The following is a 21321-nucleotide window of genomic DNA, read 5'->3' on the forward strand; positions in this document are numbered from 1 at the left end:
CAAGGAGGGGGCAGGAGGCTCCTGCAGGACGCCCGAGACCTCCGCTCGGAGATGAGTGATACCCTCTGTGCTCAGACAGGTGCGAGGCCCAGGAGCCAGCTGGACCCTGCTCCATCTGGACGGGCTATTTCAGCCACCCCGCTACTTCCACCGGCTCCCTTGGCCCCACACTTTTAGTGTCGGCTATGATGACAGGCTGCGGCTGTGCAGAAGCAGGGCTGGGCTGGTCGTGTTCTTGGCTTTGCCACGTGCATCGTTCCCCATCACTGCCCGCTAATAGCCGCAGCTCCAGCTTGCGCCTGGGAGCCCTGAAAGGATCCGGGAGTTCCTGCTGTACCATGTGAGGCTCCACCGGCCACGCGGGCTCCAGCCCTGGGTAATGCCGCACCGTAAAGAAAAGTCTCACGTTAACGACTTTTGTCACCAGAGTCATTAACATAATAGGGCTTCCACATCAAAATTGAATATTAATGCCAGGCCGGGCCGAGGCAGTAAGACGGATAATTGCTCTAATACATTTTCCAGTAGGATTTTCGCATCGCGGTAGCGACTGCATTAGCAAAACCGATTATTAGCACAACAGATACAGTGGTGCGGGCTCAGAGTAGCTAAGTTGGCTCCTTCTTTCCTCCTGACCACAGGCCAAGCTGCTGGTCTCTGCCTTTCCCTCCCCGCTGCCACCACCCTCCCACTCAGCCTGAAGGATGGGGCCTGTCCAGAAGCCATAGGCAGCAGACACCCCGTTGGGAGGGCTTCTGGGTAATGACCCGACTGAGGGCCCAATTCCAGATCCCGAGACTGCTGGGGTCAGGGGCCTTCCATGGGCATTGGACCCGGTCCCCCACCGCGTTACAACCGTGGGCCACAGGGGCTTCCCTCGCCTTTGCGAGGCTCCTGCAGCCGTCCTGGGTCTGGACAGGCTGACTGCCAGGGGGGGATATCAGTGGGCACCTGGCTGCCCTGGACAGCTGGGCTTTCCAGTGCATCCCCCCTTGGCTCTGGGGAGGGGTGAACGGCCTGCCAATAATGTCCATCATTGCCACGGGACATGGCAGCAAAACCAGCACCGTGTCCTTCCCCAGTGAGTCAGTCCAGCCACCCCCGGAGAGCTCTGAGCCCGAGGCAGGCAGCTGCATGCAAAACCAGAGCCAGGGTCCCGAGATCCAGCTCTGTGCAAGCCCCTGCCCTCCTCCTTAGCCCTGGGGCATGCTGTTCCCCAGAGGGGGGAATCTGCAAAGCCGCAGATCGGGAACACGCCACTTCACTGGCACCAGCACTTGGGACCCTGGCCAGGTCTGGCCGCAGTGTCTTTTCCCTCTGTCAGCTCCAGCAAGCACCCGGCAGGTCCCCTACTGCAAGCCTCACAGTGGGTCTAAGGCCCTGCCAGAGGCATGTGCTCTTGTCTTGGCCCCTGCTCTCCTGGGGCTTGTAATGCCCTTCCTGTCCCCCACTCCTAAATGGCAGGAGAATACAGGGCATGGCTGTGGGGCATGCACAGACGTGGGGTGCAGGAGACATGTGGGGAGGACAGAGGGAGAGAGCAAACTGCCACGCAGGCCCCAGGCTGGAGGCTGCTCCCTGCATGGGCCTTGCCTGAGTGCAGGGCTGCGGGTGGGAGAAGGAAAGAAAGAGGTGTGTGAAGCCAGCTCGGGGGCGCAGCCGGGGACCGTGCCAGGAGCCAAGGTCTGAGCTGCACTGCACAGACAGACGACGGCCATCCATAATAAGCGCCCCGATGACCATGGATACCCTTGGAATGGGACTAATCAGCTTGGCAGGAGAGCAGCGGGAAGGAATCTGCTCTCCCCCGGGCTGGCAGAGGGATCCGATTGCATCGCAGGGTTACATATTTTGCATACTAATCTGATGACTGGCACATAGTTACTGTCACCCGAATCACTGTCTGTGCCACCCCCCTCCCCACCCCATCCCCAAGCCGCGCTGCATGGCCTCCGAGCAAAGCAACCCGGCCTTGTTCCTCTGTGTTTGCAAATACGACCCTTGATCGCAGATAGCCCCGTGACACCACGATAAAATGCATTCAGCGTGCAAAGCCTGAGCCCAAGGGAGGCTGCACTGCCAGCAGCCTTGCCCTGCCCTAGCTCTTTGTGAGACAGTGGGCTGGGCTGGGCCTTGCAATGTGCTGGGGTCCCTGGGAGGCACCCAGGCTTGGGCATGTCTCGTTGTGTCCCTTTCGGCCTGCGCGATCCCCATCGTGCAGGCTGGGTCTCCCCTGGCCAGCTGGCTTTGCAGCTACTGCCCTGGGCTGGAAGTTCCTGGGGGAAAGCAGAAGTTTCCTCTCATCTCTGAAAACCCCCTTGAGCCTGGTGGTGGGAAATCTGAGGGAGGCGCTGCTGATTCCCAGCTCCTGCAGAGGCAAAATAATAAACAATCTCGCCACGAAGGAATCCAGGGGGCGGCTGCCCCTCTCGCCCCATCAGTGGTACGTGGTACCAGGTCCACTGGGCTTTGGGGGGACTAGCCCGCGGGATGGAGACACAGCCGGGGAGCTCTGGCGCTGGCCCTGCCTCCCCACAAAGCGCCCCAAAATTCTTGCCAAGAAGCCAGTGACTAGAAGCAGCGTTGGGAGAGGTTTAACAGGGCTTGTGCACAAGCCAAGGAGAAGCAGGAAGGTGCTGCAGTGCCTGTCTGCCCCCTGGGAGCTCCACGCTGCCAGGGAGAGGTCCCCGCCGTGTGGAGACTGCAGTCGGCTATGTCCCACTTCCACATCCACCTGTGCGTGAAGACCCCACTGACGCCGTGCCTGGGGTCGGACTCCGCTCACCCCAGTATTCCTCCCTTGTTTTCAAGGTGCTGCTGGTAAACATCGGCACAAGGGAGGTCAGAACAGGCCCTTCCTCACACGCCAACCCCTGCACAAGTCTGCCCTCCTGGGGAGGGCTCCAGAGTCCGGCTTGTGGGATTCCCTGCGCCGGGGTCTCCTCCGTGACCTGTCTGCCTGCTTCCTTGTGAGCGCAGTGGGCCATGGTGGCAGCTTCCCAGCACTAGGTGAGGAAAAAAAAATCCTATTAAAAAAAAAAAAAATCAAACAAAGCAGAACCAAGCCAGGATCTCCATGGGCCCTGGAGCAGCCCCACCACCACTGGCCACAAAGGCCCAGCAGATAACCTTGCTCCCACCCCGGACTCAGGGCTCTGCCCCAGCCTGTCCCTCGGAAGGGTGCTCAGGGCCCCCGGGGCTGCCTGGGGGGCCAGGTGGAACCCCATCCCCTGTCCCCTTACCCCCCAGGGCCCGGGGGTGGCGCCAGCCCCTGGGGGCACGGGCAGCGCCCAGCCCCGGGGAGGATGCTCCCGTACTGCCCGGACTGGCGCGCACGTGGAGCCCACCCCGGCGGCCCCGGCCCCGCGGCGGGGTGCGGGGCAGCCACCCCCGCGGCGCAGCAGACAAAGGCGGCGGCCGGCCGAGGCTGCGGGCAGGCGCAGAGGCCGCCCCCGGGAGCCGCTCCCCGCGCGCTCGGGGCCCCCCGGCCGCAGCCGCCCGCGGAGCGCCTTCCCCGGCCGGAGCCCCGGGGGCAGCCGCCCTGGCACTCACCGTGGGCTCCGCGCGGCCCCCGCGCCCCGCCGCAGGTCGGTGCCGGCGCTCGGTGCGCCCCCTCCCCTCCCCTCCGCCCCGCTCCCCGCCCCCCAACCCCTCCCCGGCGGGCGGGCGGGCGGGCGGGCGGCGCGGGGGATGCGGGCGCAGATTAGATTTCGCTTCTCTCTCATCAATTTTCTGGTTAATGTCACCGGGCTCCGCGGCGGCAGAGGGAGGCGCGTCGCCCGGCCATAAATTTGTGATTATCGAGCTTCCAGCGCACTCCGCGCCCCTAATTGACCGGATTTACTCGGGCCGCCCCCTCCCGCGCCCGGCTCCGCGCGCCCGGCCCGGCCCGGCGCTGGACGGCTGCGGGCAGCGCCCCGGAGGTAGGTGCTCGGAGCGCGGGCAGGATCGGGCCCGGCGTCTAGGCCGGAGCTGGAGGCTCCGCGGGTCTTCCTCTTCCTCTCTCCGCCCGGGCTCGGGCCCGGGGGTCGGGCAGGGCAGGGCAGGGCAGGCGCCGGATGCCCCTGCCCCAGCCCGGGGGTGGCGGCCGGCGGAGCTTTTCTTTACAAAAGAGACCGGGGGGGAACCAGCTTTAAAGTGCGGGCGCGGGGATGCGGGGATGCGGGGCTGCTCCTCCCGGCTCGGCTCGGCTCGGCTCGGCTCTTTGTTCGCGCTCCGGAGCCGGGCCCGGCCGGGCGGGCTTTGCCGGGAGGCAGCGGCGGGCCCGATCCGCCGGGTGCGGGGATGGAGGGCCGGGCATCCCCGGGCCCCCTTTGTCTCCGCGCCCGGGCCGCGGGGGAAGATGGCCGGGGCGCAGGCCGGTGCTCCGGGCACAGGGCGCGGGGAACAGAAGGAGGCTCCCGGCCTCTCCCGCGCCGCGGTGGAGCCCGTGCGGTGAGGCCCGCGCCGCGGTTCCCGAGCCGGGGACGGGAGGAGGAGAAGCCGCTCCCGCAGCCGCGCCGGTCCCCGGCCCCGGGCTCTGCCTCCCCGCCGCGCCGCGGCCGACACAAAGGAGCTTCCCGGGGGGGGGAGCGGGGAACAACGGCGGGGCCTGGCCGCCCCTCCCCGCTGCCTCCGGCCGGGCCCTGCTCCGCAGCGGGGCGCGGACACGGAGCTGGGGGGTGCTGCACCCGCGCACCCCAGACCCGCACACGCACACTCGCCCTAATGATCACTTCGGGCTCCGTTCGCAAATGCTCTGCCCATTGGGCGCGCTGCAGACGCTCCTCTCCGCTGCCCGCCCGCCAGCTGCACGGAGCCTGGCACTAATTACGTGTTTATCAAAACACGCACCCTTTTGACATGTCACAACATGTTCTCTCGTGCGAGCGGTTTCCCCCAAACCTGGCGGGGGCTGAGGTTGTCTCGCCTGCGGGGGGTGCGGGGTGGCAGGCGAGGGAAGGCAGCGCAGCAGAGCTGGGGTGCGGGGGTGCCGTGGGGTCCCCTTCTCTTCCCTCCTGCCCCGCACAGGGTGCATCGGAGCCCCGCAGGGTGCAGCCCCCACCCCGCCCGGTGCCTCCCGGGCCTCGGTGAGCCCCCCCATGTGTGTCTCTTCCTTTTCATCCTCGCTCGGAAAAATGCAGCATGGAGGAGGCAGCGACTGGAAAGTCGCTTTCATGCCGCGCAGCCGGGAGCCCCTTGCTCAGCTCGGCCTCAGCGGCCCTTTCGGGGTATATTGAGCTGCTCCGCGTGGAGCAGGGCACTCCGGGAACGGAGCCCCCCCCCGCAGTGCCCTTCAGCCCTGCCCCTCCCTGCCGCCTGGGGAGCCGGGGCTCGCGGAGAGCGCCTAACGCGCGTTATGGTACGTGTGTGCGCGCCGCAGTCCGGGACGGGAGCCGGGGACCGCGTTCCGGGCCCGGCGCGGGGGCTGCCTGTCCGGCTCTATAAACTTTATCCATGCAGATTTATTTGATTAACAAATTTGTCAGTCTCCCGTAGCGAGCAGGGGGCGGGGGCTCCCGGGCCGGGGCCGGGGGGACCCGGCTGCTTTGTCTGCCTGTTTGCGGAGAGCCCGGCCCAGCAGCAGAGGCCGGGCGCGGGCCCCGCACAGCCCCCGGGCGGCCCGGCTTCCCAGCGGGCCCTGCCCAGCGCCTTTCCACCCTGCAGATTTTGCTTTATCATCACCCGCTCCCCCCTCCCCGGTCTCGGTGGCAACAGGACCACTCTAAGAGGCCCCATAAATAATGCAGCAGCGCGAGTTCTTCAAGCTTTAATCTGTTTGCATTTAGAGCAAGGGGCGGAGGCGGCCGGGGGGGTTCACAGTGGCTCTTTCCGGAGAAGGTGCCAGGGGCTGGGGGAGGGGGTTGCAGGCCGCAGCCCCGGGTGGGGATGCGGAATTCACCTGAGCCTGGGAGCAGGGGATTGCTGAGGGTGGTGGGGGGCAATTCATGAGACAGGGCCGTGCCCCCCCCCCCCCACTCCCTCTCGGGCCGAGCCGCACCTGGCTTGCCCCGGGTCTGGGGCTTGCTCCTGGGGGCTCAGCGGGGCTGGGTCCTGGCGCTGAGCGGACAAGGACTCGTTTCTCGGTCCGGATTTGCCCTCTGCTACAGCCCCGCTCGCCGTTACCCCCGGGCCCAGACGGGGCGACTCCGCCGCCCAGGCCCGGCCCTGCTCCGGTGGCCGAGCTGCCTGGAGCAGGCAGCCGCGTGCACCGGCCCCGCCGTGCCCTTCCCGGGGGCACCGGCTTGCGGGGACAAGCACCGTCCCCGCGCTCCCGGGCCTGCCCCACGTCCATCCCCCGGGGTGGAGGCAGCTCGGCTCCGTCCCCCGGGGCCCGACCGCGCCATCCGTCTGCGGGAGGGAGGGAGGGGGGGGGACGGCGGACACACACATGCTTGCAGGGAGCTATCTCGGGCTCTGTGCGAGCCGTGTCAATATTTATTCCTGGGTGCATTATCTTCGCTCTCTTGTGCAGAGGAAGTCGGAGATACCAGGACTCCGTCCCTGCTCAATTCAAAACATTTCTTCGGGCCGGGCGGTTCAAAAATAGGAAGTGAGTGAAGCCTGGGCTCGGGCGGGAGCGGGTTGCCCCTCTAACCGCCCCTAGCAGCCCCCTTTCCTCCGGGAGGATTAGCAAGCGAACTAGGTTTTTTTTTTTTTTTTTTTTGTCTTAACCCCCCCTTAATACTGTGAAAGTGAGCAAGCAAACTCCACTGGTCATATGCCAGCAGTCCTCTGTTTTATACACTAGGCCTGTCTGCAGTTATTTGCTGTAACAACTGTTTTGAAACAATAAAAAAAAAAGTAAAAAAAAAAAAAAAAGGATAAAAAGGGGCCGTGTTTAAAAGGAGAAAGAAGAGGCAGGAGCCGGGAGAGATGGTGCGTGTTGCTGATAGGAAAATACTCGATCTATACTAGTGTGTGGTGCAGCAGAGCGCGTGTTCGGCTGTGCATGTGTGTGCATGCAGTAGAAATACAGCTCTGTGCACTGTCCATGTACATAATATATATAATAGCATCTGGACACTGTATATATGATGTATATGTATCTACAGCTGAATGTATGCATACAGAAGTGTGTGTGTGTGTAATATAAAATGAATGGTGCATGTATCCAGCTGTATGCTGCATATACATATAATATCTGTACACTGTGTATTATATATGTATATGTATGTATATACGTATGTATATGTATATAGTATGTATGTATGTTTATACATGTATAATATAAAATGGTGTATATATCCAGCTGTATGCTGTATGTATGTACAATATAATCTATAAATCTACTCTGTATATTATATATGTATATACATGTGTATGTATATATATGTGCATGTATATATGTGTATATATATAATATAAAATATATGGTGCATATATACAGCTGTATGATATAATACATATAATCTACACTGTGTATATTATATATATGTATATATGTGTGTTATAAATGTGTGTGTGCAGTATAAAATACATAGTGTATATATACAATTGTGCATATATAATATAATCTACACTGTGTATATTATATATATGTGTATTATGTGTGTGTACAATATAAAATACATGGTGTGTACATACAGCTGTACCCTGCATGTATATAATATATATAATATAATCTACACCATGTATTTTATATATATGTATATATATGTGTGTGTGTACGTGTATATATTTGTGTGTAATATAAAATACATGCTCTCTATATATAGCTGTACACAATGTATGTATAGCATATATAACTGGTGCACAGTGCATATATGTGTGTGTGTATAAATACATGTGTGTATATGTGTGTGTGTGTGTGTGTGTAATATAAAATATACGGTGCACTATCTATCTGTACATGTGTGTGTATAATATATATCATATAATCTGTACCCTAGATATATAATAGAGGGGGGGGGTGTATGTATGTGTAAAACAAAGCTGAGCCTCTTCCCCAGCGCTGCAAAGCGAGTCGAGGGGGTGGCGGCGGTGCGGGGGTGCCGAGGAGGTCGCCGAGCGCTCGCGGGACAAGGGGCAGCCCAGCCCCGCCGGGACCCGAGCTGCGGCCCCTCTCCACGCCCCGCGACCTCGGGTGGTGCCCGCGGCCAGGCAGAGCTGCCCCGTGAGGCTGGGGGCTCCGCTCCGCGCCCCCTTCCCCCAGTGAAGGGTGGGAGCGGCTGCAGCCCGGGCCGGAGCGGGGGACGCGGCAGCGGCCGGGGGCTGGAAGGGAAGTGTCAATCAGAGACGCTCCAGCGGGCAGGGACAATCCTCTTTGCAGGCCTGGCCTTCTTCAAGAGCAATCAGTCACTCCGCATTAATTACCCTTCCATCCATTCCCGCTGCAGGGCAACTGCTGCTTCTCAGGCCCGGCGCAGAGCCCCCGCCTGGAGCCTGGAGCCGGCGCCCCCCGACAAAGAGCCCGGCGCCCCCACGGGGAGCCCTGCCTCGGGCCTGGACAGGGCAGCGCGGGGCAGCTCAGCCCCCCCGGGGCAGCTCAGTCTCGGGCCCGCGCCCTTCGCCCCCGGCCCCTGTCTTTCCCCCGGAGTCGCCACCCGCCTGCACGGCCCGGGCCGGGAGCGGGGCTCCCTGTGCGCCCCCGACACGCTACAATCCTCCCCGGGCTGCGCGCTCCGCCGAGCTGCCTCGCGCCCTCTGCAAGCCCCCGGGCCGGAGGGCAGCCCACTTAGTCCGGGGCATCCCCCCTGCAATGCCCCGTGTGTCCCCCGCCTAGTCTGGGGCATCCCTGCGGGCGCTGCCCCCAGCAATGCTCCCCAGCCCCATGTGTCCCCCGCTTAGCCCGGGGCCTCCCTGCGGGCGCTACCCCCTGCAGCGCTCCCTCAACCCCGTGTGTCCCCCCGCCTAGTCCGGGGCATCCCTGCGGGCGCTGCCCCGTGCAATGCCCCCGGCCCCGTGTGTCCCCCCCGCCTTGCAGCGCTGCCTTTGATCCGCCGGCTCTTTGCTCCTCTTGGCTCCCGGGCCGGTGGGGTCTGCCCGGGGGGGTCCTGGAAACCGTCCCCAGCTTATCGCCTTTCATCGCGCAGCCCCGGGCCGCCTGGAAACCGCGGGGCCAGTAATTGCTTTTTTCAGGCAGCCCAGTGCGGACTGGCGCGCGGCCAATCCGCGCCTTGTTTACACTGCGTGATTGACAGCGGGCTGGCCGCCTGCCAGCCAATCCCCGGCGTCCCGTGAATGGGGGGGGCGGGGGGGCATCGGGGAGAAAAAGGGGGGGTGGAAGTGAAGGGTTTAACTCCTGCCGCGCTGGAGCAAAAGGCGCGCCGCTTCTCTCTGCGCCCGGCCCTGCCCCCAGCTGGGGGATGCTGCGGGGGGTGGGTCCTGGGGGGGGGGGGTGTTGGGGGATGCTGTTGGGGGGGTTCCGGGGGGGGTGCTGGAGGGGGGGGTTGGATGCTGGGGGGTGCTACAGCCTGTGCGGATCCTGTGGAGATGCTGGGTGGATACTGGGGGGTGCTAGATCCTGGGTGGATCCTGGGAGGATTCTGGGGGGTGCTAGATCCCGGAGGGATGCTGGGGGGTGCTGCATCCTGGGTGGATCCTGGGAGGATGCTGGGGGGTGCTAGATCCTGTGGGGATGCTGGGGGGTGCTGCATCCTGTGGGGATGCTGGGGGGGGGGGGGGGGAGTGCTGCATCCTGTGGGGATGCTGGGGGGTGCCGGATCCTGGGAGGATCCTGTGGGGTGGATGCTGGGATGGGAGGACCCGTAGCCCTGCCTCCCCCCAGGAATCCATCCTCCTCCTCCCAGCGCACTGCCCGGTCGCGGCGGCGTTGCCTGGGGGTGCCGAGGGCTCGGTGCGGTGCGCCCCACCCCGCGCAGTGCCCGGGCGGGCGGTGCTCGCGGCCCCCCCTCGCCCGCGGCCCCCCGCACGCACGCACGCACGCACTCACCGCAGCTGCGGGGCTTGAATTCGGCGCCGCCGGGCCGAGGAGCCGCGCTGATTGGCAGGTCCCTGGCCCCGCGCCAGCCTATGGCGAGGCCTGTTTACGCGGGGAGCGCGGCACGAGCCGGTGAGCGCGCGGGGCCCGGCGGCCAATCCGCGCGCGCGCTGGGCCCGGGGAGCCGCGCGCGGATCAGTCCGCGCGGGGAGTCGCTCGCGGGCCGGAGCTGCGGGCCGGGCCGGGCCGGGGGCTCCGCGCGGCTCCCCCTCCGCAGCCGCGGGCGCTGCGCGGCCCCCCGCGCAAGGCGCCCGGAGCCGCCCTCCAGTAAGTAGCTCGCCCTTCTCTTTCTCTCCGGGCTCCTCCGGCCTTTACTGACCGCCCGCCGCTGCTGCTGCTGCTGCTGCTTTTTTTAATATCCGCCGAATTAATAAAATGAAATCCCCGCTTGTAACATTAAATTGTTGTTTTTTCCCCCACCCGCCAGAGCCACAACTTTTGCGGGGGGAAAGGACCCAGCGGTTCTCATTTTCCTCCCTCTCAAGGGCAGCGGGGAGATGCGTGCGATTTTTTTTCTCTACCTTTATTTGTGTGTCTGTGTGTGTGGTTTTTGTTTTTAAATGAATACGATTGCATTTTATTCCTTCTGTGATTTTATTTTTTTAATAATTAGGATTTCATTTTATTCCCTTTCAATCCGGGGTGATTTCCCCCGGCCGCCGCTGCTCGCTCAGATTTTTTTTTTCCCCGGGATTAAAAAACATCTTTAAAAATGTTTTACAGATGTACAAAAAAATTACAGTTTTTTCGGGCTGTCAAAATTACAGGTATGTTTTTTTGGGGGTGTCAAAATTACAGATGGTTTTTGGGGGGTGTCAAAATTACAGCTTTTTTTCGGGGGTCTCAAAATGACTGATGTTTTTGAGGCGTGTTGCTCCGAGGACAGAGGCAGACCGGGATCTTTGGGTAAATGTGATATTTTATCAGACCAACGAAAGAGTTGGGAAAAAAATATCTCACATTTACCCGAAGGTCCTTGGCTACAGATGTGGGTTTGTTTTTTTCCCCACGTCTGAGCGTTGGGGGTGGGTTGGAGGACACCTGGGTTGAAAATGAATAATAGTAAAAATGAAATCAAGAGGGAGAAAGAAAAGAGAGGGGACATGTTGGAAGGAGCCACGCGGATCTCCTGGAAAAGGAAAGAAATGAGACGGGGCTTTTTTGTTGTTGCTGCTGTTAATGGCTCCGGCAAACTGCGGCCCAAACCCGCCTCGGAAATGTTGGGCAGCACCGGGAAAAACAACCCCCAAACCCCACGATTGCCTGCAAATTCCCTTCGGGCAGCCGGGTGGGAAAGGCGGGCGCGGCGGGGCTTTGCGAGGGAGGACTTCGAAGGAGCAGGAGCTTTGCGGCCCTTTGCCGCAGGCGCCGGGGCTCTCTCCCTCTCCCTCTCGCTCTCTCCTTGCGAAATGCAAACCAGGAGAATAAAACCCGGGGCTGGGGAGGCCGCTCCGTCCTTTCCGCCGCCGCCTCGCCGCCGGAGCGCACGGGGGACACATCTGAATGACAAAACAAGGGAAGGGAGGAAAAAGACAAGGGAAAATGCGGGCGAGGAAGCGGCGGTCTGCGGCCGGCTCTCGCCCTTGTTCTCTGCCGCGGTCCCGATCCCGATCCCGATCCGGGCGCGGGCGGCGGCAGCTCCGCGCGGGGAAGCCTCGGGCTTTGCGGCGGGAGCCGGCTGCGGCGCCGGATCAGGCCCGCGGCTCCCCTTCCTCTGCCCGCTCCTCCTTCTCCATCTTTTTTGCTGCGGTTCTGCCTTTTGATGATGCCCCTCGGGGCCGAGCGGGGCAGGCACTGGTACGAAGCCGGCGGGCCGGTGCTGTTGGGGGCCGCCGGGCTGACGCGCGTGTGTCTCCCTTGCAGAGGATGAGCCGGGATCCCCGGAGCAGCGCGGGGGCCGGCCCCGGAGCGCCGCCGCCGCCGCCGGAGCCGTGAAGCAGCGGAGCGCCCAGCGCGGCCCCTCGGGCCCGTCCCGTCGGGGGCCCCGGCATGGAGGGCCGGGACTTCGCGGCCCCGCCGCACCTCCTGGCCGAGCGGGGCAGCTTGGCGCATCGCAGCGGCTCGGGCCGCCTGGCCGCGGCCGGCCCCGCCGTCCAGCACCCGGGCCACTTCCAGCCGGGCAAGTACTTCCCCTCGCCCATCTCCATGGCGGCGCACACGGGTGAGTGACCCCTTCCCCGCGCGCTCCCCGCAGCCCCGTGCACGGAGGGAAGGGCCCTTTGCAGGGGCCCTGTGGGTGCGGAGGGGTTCGGGAGGGCCCGGGCACCGCTGGGCATGCATCCGCAGAGGGGACCCCGCACCCCCGAGGGCATCCCCCCCTGCTCCGGGGCCTGAAAGGTGCCGCTTGCTTCTGGAAGTCAAGAGGCTGCAGCTCTGGATTTATGGATATAATGCTAGTCTTGCAAAACCACACCGAGCTGCTCTGGTTTGTTTACAGTTTGCTTGAAACATCAGAGGAGGGTTTTTCTTTTTCTGTGTGTGTGTGTGTGTGTGTGTGTGTTTCTTTTTTTTCCTTCTCTCTTTTTGGCAGTTTTTAAAAACAAAAAAACCCCCAAAAACACACAGCAGTAACCCTTCTTATTGCTCGCTTGATGAACTGTGAATACTAATAAAATTATATCTGCTTTAATGGGATTACAATTAGTGCGTGGATTAAAAGGGATGGCTTGAGATGGACTAGAATGGGGGAGTTGTCAGCTGGGAGCAGCGTCAAAAGGCAACTGTAAATTTCCTTAAAAAAAAAAAATGACGTGCCAAAAAAAAAAAAAAAATGGTATAATTGCTAATGGGCTTTTAGCAGGATGAGATAAAATAAAAAAGTGCCACTAACAAAGGCCCTGCATCCAGGCAGACTTACTTTGAAATGCTCCTTATTTAAAATTATTACATCATCATTTTTGCAGGCGGCTCCCCAGGTGAAGCGTGGCTTCCCTTTTACCTCCCCACCCTTTAAAAGGAACAATAACAACAGAAAGTCAGAACAACCCCCCAAACCCAAACCTGGATATGCTAGTGGTCTCTGGGATCTCCAGAGCACTTGCATTCAGATGTCAGCAAGGTTCATTTTACGATGCCAGCCAGACAGGGCCCCTGCTTAGATTTGTTTGTTAAATCTTTTCCCCCGCCCTCCTTTCTGTTGGTGGCTCCGTCTTGCTTCAAGATAAGCCCTGATTCCAACCTGGGTGAATTCCTGCCACTGACTTCCCTGAATCGGGCCCATAGCATAATTAAAAAATATAAAATATATATATATATATAGCTATCATCCCTAAAGTCTGCAGTGAGGTTCAGGTTTCACAGGGGAAATTCAGGGGAGAGGAGAAAATTTGAGGTATTTGCAGGTAAGCAAATCGGTGATTCCGCTAGAATAAATTATTGATGGTATCTTGACACTGAGTGTTTAATTATAATACAGAGAGAGACCTGGCCCAGACCAGAGGCCATTGAGTGTGAATATACAGACTAGGCTGCGTGGAGCTTTGCCAATTCTCTCTCTCTCTCTCTCTTTTTTTTTTTTTAAAGCTGAAAAGGTTATTAATGTTCCCTCGCCCTCCTGCTCTCTGCGTTCAAACGTAGACGCCGAACCTCTCAGGGAAGGCAGCAGGCAGAGCTGCCTGCGAGGGGGGCTGGCTCGCTGGGTTTCCAGGCAGAGGCTGGGAGAAACAGAATCATAATCATGAGGATAATAATAATAATGATAACAACAACAATAACGATAATAATGGCATTAATAATACTAATAATTGAAATGCACAATGCGGAAGGGCCCAGGAGGAGCCGGCTCTATCGGCCGGGGGAGGGTGCGGGCTGGAAGAGAATGGGCCCTTTGGAAAGTGCCATTTTATGTCCGGTCAGGCAGTTGAAATTCCAGGAGGCTGCATTAGTTGATCGAGCATTTATCCTAACGCTGCCCGGGCTGCGGATTTCTCTCCCCATGGAGATCCTCGCCTCTTGCTTTCCCTTCAAACCATGCTCTCTCTCTCTTTCTTTCTCTCTCTGCTTTTTTTTTTTTCTTCCAAGTCGACTCGAAAGACCTTGATTTGGAAGTTAGCGTTTAATGTTTAGCAAATTGTTTTTCTTAAAATTGAGTGCTGATAGTTTTATAATCCCGCCGTAGAGATTTTTATGGTAAAGTGCTGTTATAGTAACCTTGTCACAAAAGGTGCAATTAAAATGTTTGGTATCATTATTTTTAGTGCAGCGTGAGATTTTTTTTTTTTTTTTTTTTTTGTCTGTAATGCAGATGGTCCCAAGTCAAAGCTGTGAAAGTTTAGAAAAAAATAAAAAAGGCAGGATTATTCAGCAGTGTTTCTGCTGCAAGCAGTTGGGGGTTTCACATGGCTGTTGACTCTCTTGTTTAGCAAGAGAGAGGGTTTAATCTCACAGGGAAAACCCCAAATATCAAACTTTGTTGTGCTGGGGTTTTTTTTCCCTTTCCCCTTGCAAGGTAGCTGTGTGTTTCAACACTTCAGCCTGAGTGGAAATGACAATAAGAAATAATCTGAGCGCTGCCTGGCTAGGAATCCAAATATAATCATCAGACTAATTAATAAAGATTAATTGTAAGGACCCCAAACCAAGGATTTCTAATGGAGCACCTCTTTCTTTTACCCCAGTCTCCCAGTCACCAGGGATAATAGATCTTGGTAGAGATTCAGTTATCATTAAATGCAATGAGAGAGACGATCATTTCCTGGTGAGACATCCCCTGCAACGCAAGGCCCCCTTCTCCCCGCAACTGTCTGGTCCTTTGGTATTTTTCTCCCACCCCCACATTATCGTTATTATCATCATTATTATTGTTGTTATTATTATTATTATTTTATTATTATGAAAGAAAATACATTTTTGTAAATACCTCATTAACGCCCTGACACCCGGAGTGTTTTTGCAACACAGTTCCCAGCATTAAATAGGTGCTAAAAGAGTTACTGTTCAAAGACCCGTTCTAAAGACTCTAACCATCTTTACTTATAAATGACAAGTAGCATGAGACATCAAAGGCAGCGCACAGATAACAGCTAGGAACTGCCAGGGCTGATCTTTCGCACAGAAACTGTAAGGCGCGCGGTGTTACGCAAAGCAGCTGCGGTTAACGCACACGCTGGGAAATTAAAGCCCAATTTTGGAATGCGCCTCTTTCCCCTGGGAGCTGCAGCCCCATCACATCTAATTATTCCTATAAGACATGGAATTTTGCTATAGGAATATCCGCGCCGCTGCGCAGGGGAGACGCCGCCAAAGCCCGGGTGCAAAGCATGCCTCCTCCGCAAAGAAACCGACACCCGCTGTTCTTAGAAACCCGCCTTGGAGAGGCTGGGTGACATATGGATGTCCAAATGCAAAGAAGTCTGTTAAAATAACACGGAGAAGTCTAAAAATAAGCCTCCAGAAACGCGCGTAAAAAAAACCCAACACACACACACACACACACACACACACACACACACACACATGCACACATGCACACATACAAAACCAAACCCAACAACAGAAAGAGCTAAAAATATTCCGGGCTTTGGCAAGACCCGTGGAGTTGAATAAATTCTGCGAGAGCCATTCGTGGGGGACTCCGCGCGTTTGCTTACGGGAACGTTGCTCAAGCTAATAAAAATTATAATTTACTAGCCACCGAGCTTTTCACGAGTCTAAATGTAATTGGTCGGGCTTCTGGAGTCCATCACTTCCTGCTGGATGAAGAGATTGGTACTGGAGTTTGTGACACAGCAGAGAGTGGAAAAAAAGGCAGGTTCCCGCGATGCCGGAGCTGGGCAAATGCTGGGCGAGGCCACTCGCCCTGCCAGCGGTGCAGCGCGTCCCCGCGGGCGCCCACCCGGAGGACCTGGCTTTGCTGTGAAGGGGGGTGGCGGCGAGGCAAGGAGGATCTGCTGGAGATACTCAGGGCGTTTGAAACCCGGCGCCGCTCTTCTCGTTTGATAAATGCTTGAGCACCTTTCGGAGTATGTTTGAACAATCAAGATACACTCCGGCGGGCTGATAGGACGTGTGCTGTCAACTTACCTATGTCATTAGCGCAGGCTGTACGCATAAATAATGGGAAAGCGCAGCTCCTCGGCGAGGGAAGCCCGCCGCGCACCCAGGCACAAAAGAGCCCTTTCACCTACTCCTGCAACTGGGGCCCTTGAAGAGCAAGATCCAAATCTCCCCGCTCTGCTGCCGGACACATGTTTGGAGCCGTGGCCGGCCGAGCGCCTCGAACATGTCGAGGAAAATGGAGTCACCGAGTGCAGCGTCAGGGCTGACCCCGCTGGCCGGCCAGGATGGAGAGCTAGCCCGGCTGGCTTGGGGAATCACGTGGCAAGTTGACTCGCTTCGTCCTTCTCTCCCTCTCTCTCTTCGGCCACGGGGCTGTAGGACAGCGTGGAACAGTGATTAACGGCGATGATTAATAACGGCCCGGCCCAGTGAATAAAGCTGAGTAGTGTTTTGGATGGCGGGACGGCCTGGGGAAGGTGGAGAGGCGGGAGTGGAACAGTCCCCAGGCCAAACCTTGGGGCTCTGCTGCGGCCAACGCGGCTCATCTGACTCAGGCCGGGCGAGGTCCTGGCCCATTGTCTCACCCACATCCGCCACCTCTGTACCTGGGCACCGCGATGCTGCCCCTGGCTCTGGGTTGTCCAAAGGGTAGAGTCCAGGGCATGCAAAGAGGCTCTCACTTGGCTTGCCTTGAACGTGGGACCATGCCTCTCGGTGCGCCTCGCAGGGCACGCCAAGGTCGGAGGCGGACGCAGGGGCCGTGAAGAATGCAAGGCAGAAACGTCACGTTTTGTTTTATTAAACCCATCACTCACAGCCACGCCGTTATTGCCAACAGTGCTGGGGGTTGCATCTGCTGCTGGCGCCCAGAGCATGCACGTGGATGTGGACGGCTGGGGCAGACCCCGGGAGCTTGGACACCTGGGTTCTCTCCCCCGTGCTGCTTTTCTTCTGCCTCCGTGGCACCGGGTGACCCTGCTCAGCCACCTTGGAGGAGGGTGTTGGGATTTTCTAGTGCCAGGCACTAAACCCGATGGGATCCTTGGCCTGGCCCTGAGCGGCCTTCAACATGGCAGAGCCTGGGTGCCCGACCTGCCTCGCTGCTGATACCGCTGCAGCCACCAACGAGCATTTGAATTCTCCTGCTGAATTCCCATGGGAGCTGCACGTGGAAAGTGCCCTGTACACGGAGACCAGCCCCTCCAGGGAAGTCCCTCCGGCCCTGCATTCAAATGCTGTCAAGGAACCGAACGAGCGGAGCAGGATCCACGCGGAAAACCCAACAGACCCAGCGCTGCCAGGGGAAGGGAAGGCAGGGCAACCCGCCACAGAGCCACGCACCCCGACCAGCGTGAACTGGGGTGGCAAGGAGCAGAAGCCAGCCCTGCCTCGTTAATTAATGGCACATGGGGCCTGGATGCCGTGGCAACGAGCCCGCGGCTAACACCTCTCCGTACATAAAACCAAGGGAAGGAGCAGCGGAAACTTCCACCAACAGGTTCTGCGAACTCGATACTTTATGCGGGACCTGCATTTTTGCCCTCCTGACATTTTTATAGGCTAATATATAGTCAAGCTCGTGCCGGCCTATTTGTCACTGCAGCGAAGCTCTCGGTTTGTTGTAATAGATAATCATCCTTTCCCCGTGAGCGCCGGCCCGGGAGGGATCGGGAGGACGGGGTGAGCGCCCGGCCGGGTGCGGTGAATGGGGTGGGGGGAGCCAGGGCGGGTCCCGCTTTCCACGCCGTCCCCGGCATGTCTCAGCTGCGAGCGCCCCGTGCCAGCGCCGCGATTGTCTCCCGCTCCAGTGTGCTCCGCCTGCAGCTGTCTCCGTGGATTAAATTCCAGGCCGGGCTCCATCGAGAGCATTGGGGGTATTTATTTATTTCACTCTGGCTTTGCCGAGCGAGTGGGGGCTGTGAACAGGTCAGGCGGTGGGGGCTCCGCGGCCCGCCTGCCTTTCTCTTTGCCTTTTTTATTATTATTTTTTTAAACAGACTTGAGATTGTTTCTCTAATTTCCTAAGACCTTGAAAGCAGCCCAGTCCACGTCACCAGAGGCTGTTGAATGGGGTTACGGGAGCCCTTGATCTCGTGCACACACACACACGCATGCATGCACGCAGATCCGCAGCTGTGTCTCCTGCCGAAACCCACCGAGCAGGATGGAAACAACAAAAGCCGAACTGGTCGGGAGCCAGCGCGGAGGAGAGATCTCCAGGCGATCCACCTTGCAACTTTCTCCTTAATGACTTTAAGATTTCATCTTAATTATTCAAGTGTGCGTGCATGCATGCGTGTGTCCGTGCCGTGTTCCCCCAAGGGCCGCTGGCTGGCGGGGATCAGGGGACGACCTTCTCCTTCCAGCCGTGATGGGAACAGGTCGGGCAAGTGTGAGGGTCCAGGGATTTGGGGATCACTGAGCTATCCATCATTTGGGAAGAAGGCTTTTCATCCTCCCCTCCCTGTTGCCGGTGCTGCGGTGTGGCTCGCCAGCCCAGCCTCTCTGGAACACGCGTTGCATTTTAAAAAGTAGGTGTCAAAGTTAAAACAGATTTGGAGATTAACTTGTCTACTCATTATTAGCGACACTCCTGCTGAAGATTACCGGGCGGGTGGGAGGTAAGAGCACATGTGTCAGGGAGAGAAAGAGCAGGAGACGGAGAAACCCAAATCTGGCAGAATTACCCTTGAGTGGTTTCATCTGTTCATTAGTTATGATTCGGAGCAGTGCACGTGGCGTGTGCATGTCTGCGGGGAGATGGCGAGGCTGGGTGGGGATAATGGCGCAGTGCGTGTACGGGTCTCACCTGTGGGCACTAAGTGCCTCTAATGAACACCGGGAGGATTGCCTCATGATGGGGAAACGAGCCCTCGGCGCCCCGGGGGACAGGGAGGGAACCTCTCTGTGGGGTGGAGTCCGTGGACGCCTGTGTTGCGTGTCGTGGCGAGAGTTAGGGACGTGCTATGCATGTGTGCACACGGGTGTGTGCAGGTGTAAATGTGCACGGGTGTGTGCATGTGTAGAGGTGTGCATGCGTGTGGGGCTGGTTCCGGAGCTGCCTCCACAGCCTGGGACTAGGGCCAAGCCAGCAGTACAGGGCTCACCCGTGTGGGGGTCCACCCCTCTCTGCATCCCAGACATCCCCCATGCTCCGTGGTCGGTGCGACATGGCCGCGGTGCTGGGGTGCACCCATGCCCTGGAGCAGACGGGCATGGAAAGGGGTGAGCCCAGGGCTGTCCAGGCAGCTGAACCTAGTATCAAGCGACGGGGACCCTGAGCATGGCCTGCGGCCAGAGCATCAGCCAGAGGGAGGCACTGGGCACGTCTCTGGCCCTGCCCCTTCGTTCCCATCTGCTTGGAGCCTGCGGGTTCAGACAGACCAGGCTGGGGGCTTCCCCCTGTGAGTCCCCTCCACCCCTGCGAACAGGAGCCTGGTGCCCCCCAGCCCTTCCTTGCCCTCTGCCCCTTGGCCGGAGCATGTGGGTGCTGGAGCTGGGCAGCAAGGAACCCACAAGGCCTCTTTCTCCAGCCCATCTCTGGGGAAGCCAGTTCAGCTCAGGGGAGCCTCGTGGGCTCCAGGCTGGAGGCTGACCCATCACAGCCAGGGGATGTCCTTGTAGCCCCCAGCATCCTGCCATGGCCAGAGGGGCTGGACCTGCCCCATGTGGATACATCACTGCTCCCCGCACCTCCAGAAGTGCACCGGAAAGACCCCAGCCCCATCAGCGCAGGTTGGGGCTGGCCCTTCCCGGGGTCCCCTCTTGGCCCTGCCAGGGGCTTTGCCCAGTCCAGCAATGCGGCCAGAGCCCCGTCGCCGTGCTACGGGGACACGTACAGCAGGGCAGGCATGTCAAGAATGTCACGTGGCCTGTGTGGTCCCAGCACACGTGCTGTGGCCAACCAGGGACTGGCCTTACTGCGCCCACAGCATCCCCTGGAGGGGCCGGCTCCTTGCAAGGGCAGGGCGGGCAGGGGAGGGGAAGGGGGTCTGATCGGGACCTGAGCATCCTTGATCTCCCTCCATGGCAGGTCCTTGTCCAGACCTTTCTGCCCCCTCCTTGCTGGGTCTGAGCAGGGCACCGGGCTGCCAGCACGGCCCAGGGCTCCCGCTCCCAGAGCCTGGCTCTCCACGCTGGCTGGCCGGGGGCGGGGGATTCCTAGCATCTAACTCATCCCCCCCTCGGTGCTCATGGATCATGTCCCACGGCCACGTGGAAATGACTCAGGGCCAGGAGAGAGCGTCTGAGGAGCCGCACGGCTCTGGGGAGCTGAGAGCATCGGCTGGGGCTCACTAACCCCGTGAGGGCCCAGAGACTGTGGGGGAGGAGGGCTGGAGCATGCACGTGTGCGCTTGTGTCTGCCCATGTGTGAGCTTGTGTCTACATGTGTGCCCATGTGTGCTTGTGGCTGCATGTGTCTGCCCATGCGTGCGCTTGTGCTACACATGTGCAGTTGCGTCTCCACGTATGTGCATGCACATGTATGTGCGCACTTGTGCCTGCATATGTGTGTGCATGTGTGCACTTTCTGTACATGCATGTGTTTGTGCATGTGTGCTTGTGTCTGTACATGCGCGCACGCGTGTGTGTGTGCATACATGTGTGCTTGTGTCTGCACGTGTGTGTGTGTGCAAGCCAAACAGCGTCTCCCTTCCCAAGAAACCCCCATGGAGCAGGAGTGGAGGTGGGATGGGGTCCAGACCCCGACCTGGGAGGGGGACGGACTGGCCCCAGCCTTTGCCGGCGGTGCCCTGGTAGAGTGATGCCTGCCCAGGCGCCAGGGTGAGGGGCTCTGTGGCAGGACAGCGCTGCACAGCTGGGGGCCCGGGCTCCACGGTGCTGCGGGGGTGGGAGCTGGGCTGGGCAGGGCAGGGCAGGGGTGCCAGGCGGCCGTGCTGAGCTGTTCCGTGGTCCCGGCTGTGGGAGCTGCTGGCTCCAGCTCTCCTCCTCCTCCAGGGGCAGGTGCCCACATCACAAACACCAGCACCAGCCAGGCGCTAATTGGTCCCTGCGCTGCAAGAGACCACGGACTGCACCGGCCCTGGAGATTCGGTGTCTCCCCCATGGGCCGGGTTGGGGCGTCAGCAGCGGGGCGTGTGTGTGTGTATGTGCGCGTGTGTACACTGCATGGCTGCAGTGCTCGAGGTCACGTGGGAGCTGGGCAGAGGGCCCAGGAGTCCGGCCAGGCAGGGCTGGCGCGTCAGCTCCACGGGACAGGGACTGTGCAGCGTCTGGCTACCACACACCCTGCTTCCCCGAGACTGTCTCCCCGGGCAGGAGCTGAGCTGAGCTCCTCGGCCTGTCAGCTCGCATTTGCCACTAGCACCTCGCCGCCTTCACCCGCTTGCTGCCATCCATTCCCCGGTCCCTGCACAGCTCCCACCCCCCGCTGCCAGGTC

The 21321-nt window shown here is 59.5% G+C and overlaps 1 protein-coding gene and 1 long non-coding RNA gene across 14 annotated transcripts in view; one reads left to right on the plus strand and one right to left on the minus strand.

Annotated features, from left to right (window-relative positions):
• Positions 1-412: 412 nt before the first annotated feature.
• LOC106739862 (uncharacterized) lies at positions 413-5240 on the minus strand. Of its 2 annotated transcripts, none has more exons than XR_009463773.1 (2): positions 4698-5240; positions 413-3005 (listed from the first exon to the last, which is right to left on the minus strand). It is a non-coding gene; the product is annotated as an uncharacterized LOC106739862 (long non-coding RNA). The 2 variants fall into 2 exon arrangements; XR_009463772.1 differs by lacking the exon at positions 4698-5240 and adding an exon at positions 3553-3658.
• Positions 3518-21321, plus strand: part of BAHCC1 (BAH domain and coiled-coil containing 1) — a 38148-nt gene continuing 20344 nt past the window's right edge. For 6 of the 12 annotated variants that reach the window (XM_059731977.1, XM_059731981.1, XM_059731982.1 and 3 more), the window contains exons 1-2: positions 3746-3923; positions 11786-12083. In XM_059731977.1, the coding sequence (XP_059587960.1) occupies positions 11912-12083 (172 nt within the window). In that variant the 5' untranslated portion in view covers positions 3746-3923; positions 11786-11911. Of the gene's footprint in view, positions 3588-3744; positions 3924-10074; positions 10190-11785; positions 12084-21321 lie in introns of those variants that run through there. The other 6 variants (XM_059731980.1, XM_059731987.1, XM_059731988.1 and 3 more) reach the window with 6 other exon arrangements.

This window comes from Alligator mississippiensis, chromosome 8, assembly GCF_030867095.1.
Source record: "Alligator mississippiensis isolate rAllMis1 chromosome 8, rAllMis1, whole genome shotgun sequence".
In the NCBI taxonomy this organism is placed as follows: Eukaryota; Metazoa; Chordata; order Crocodylia; family Alligatoridae; genus Alligator; species Alligator mississippiensis.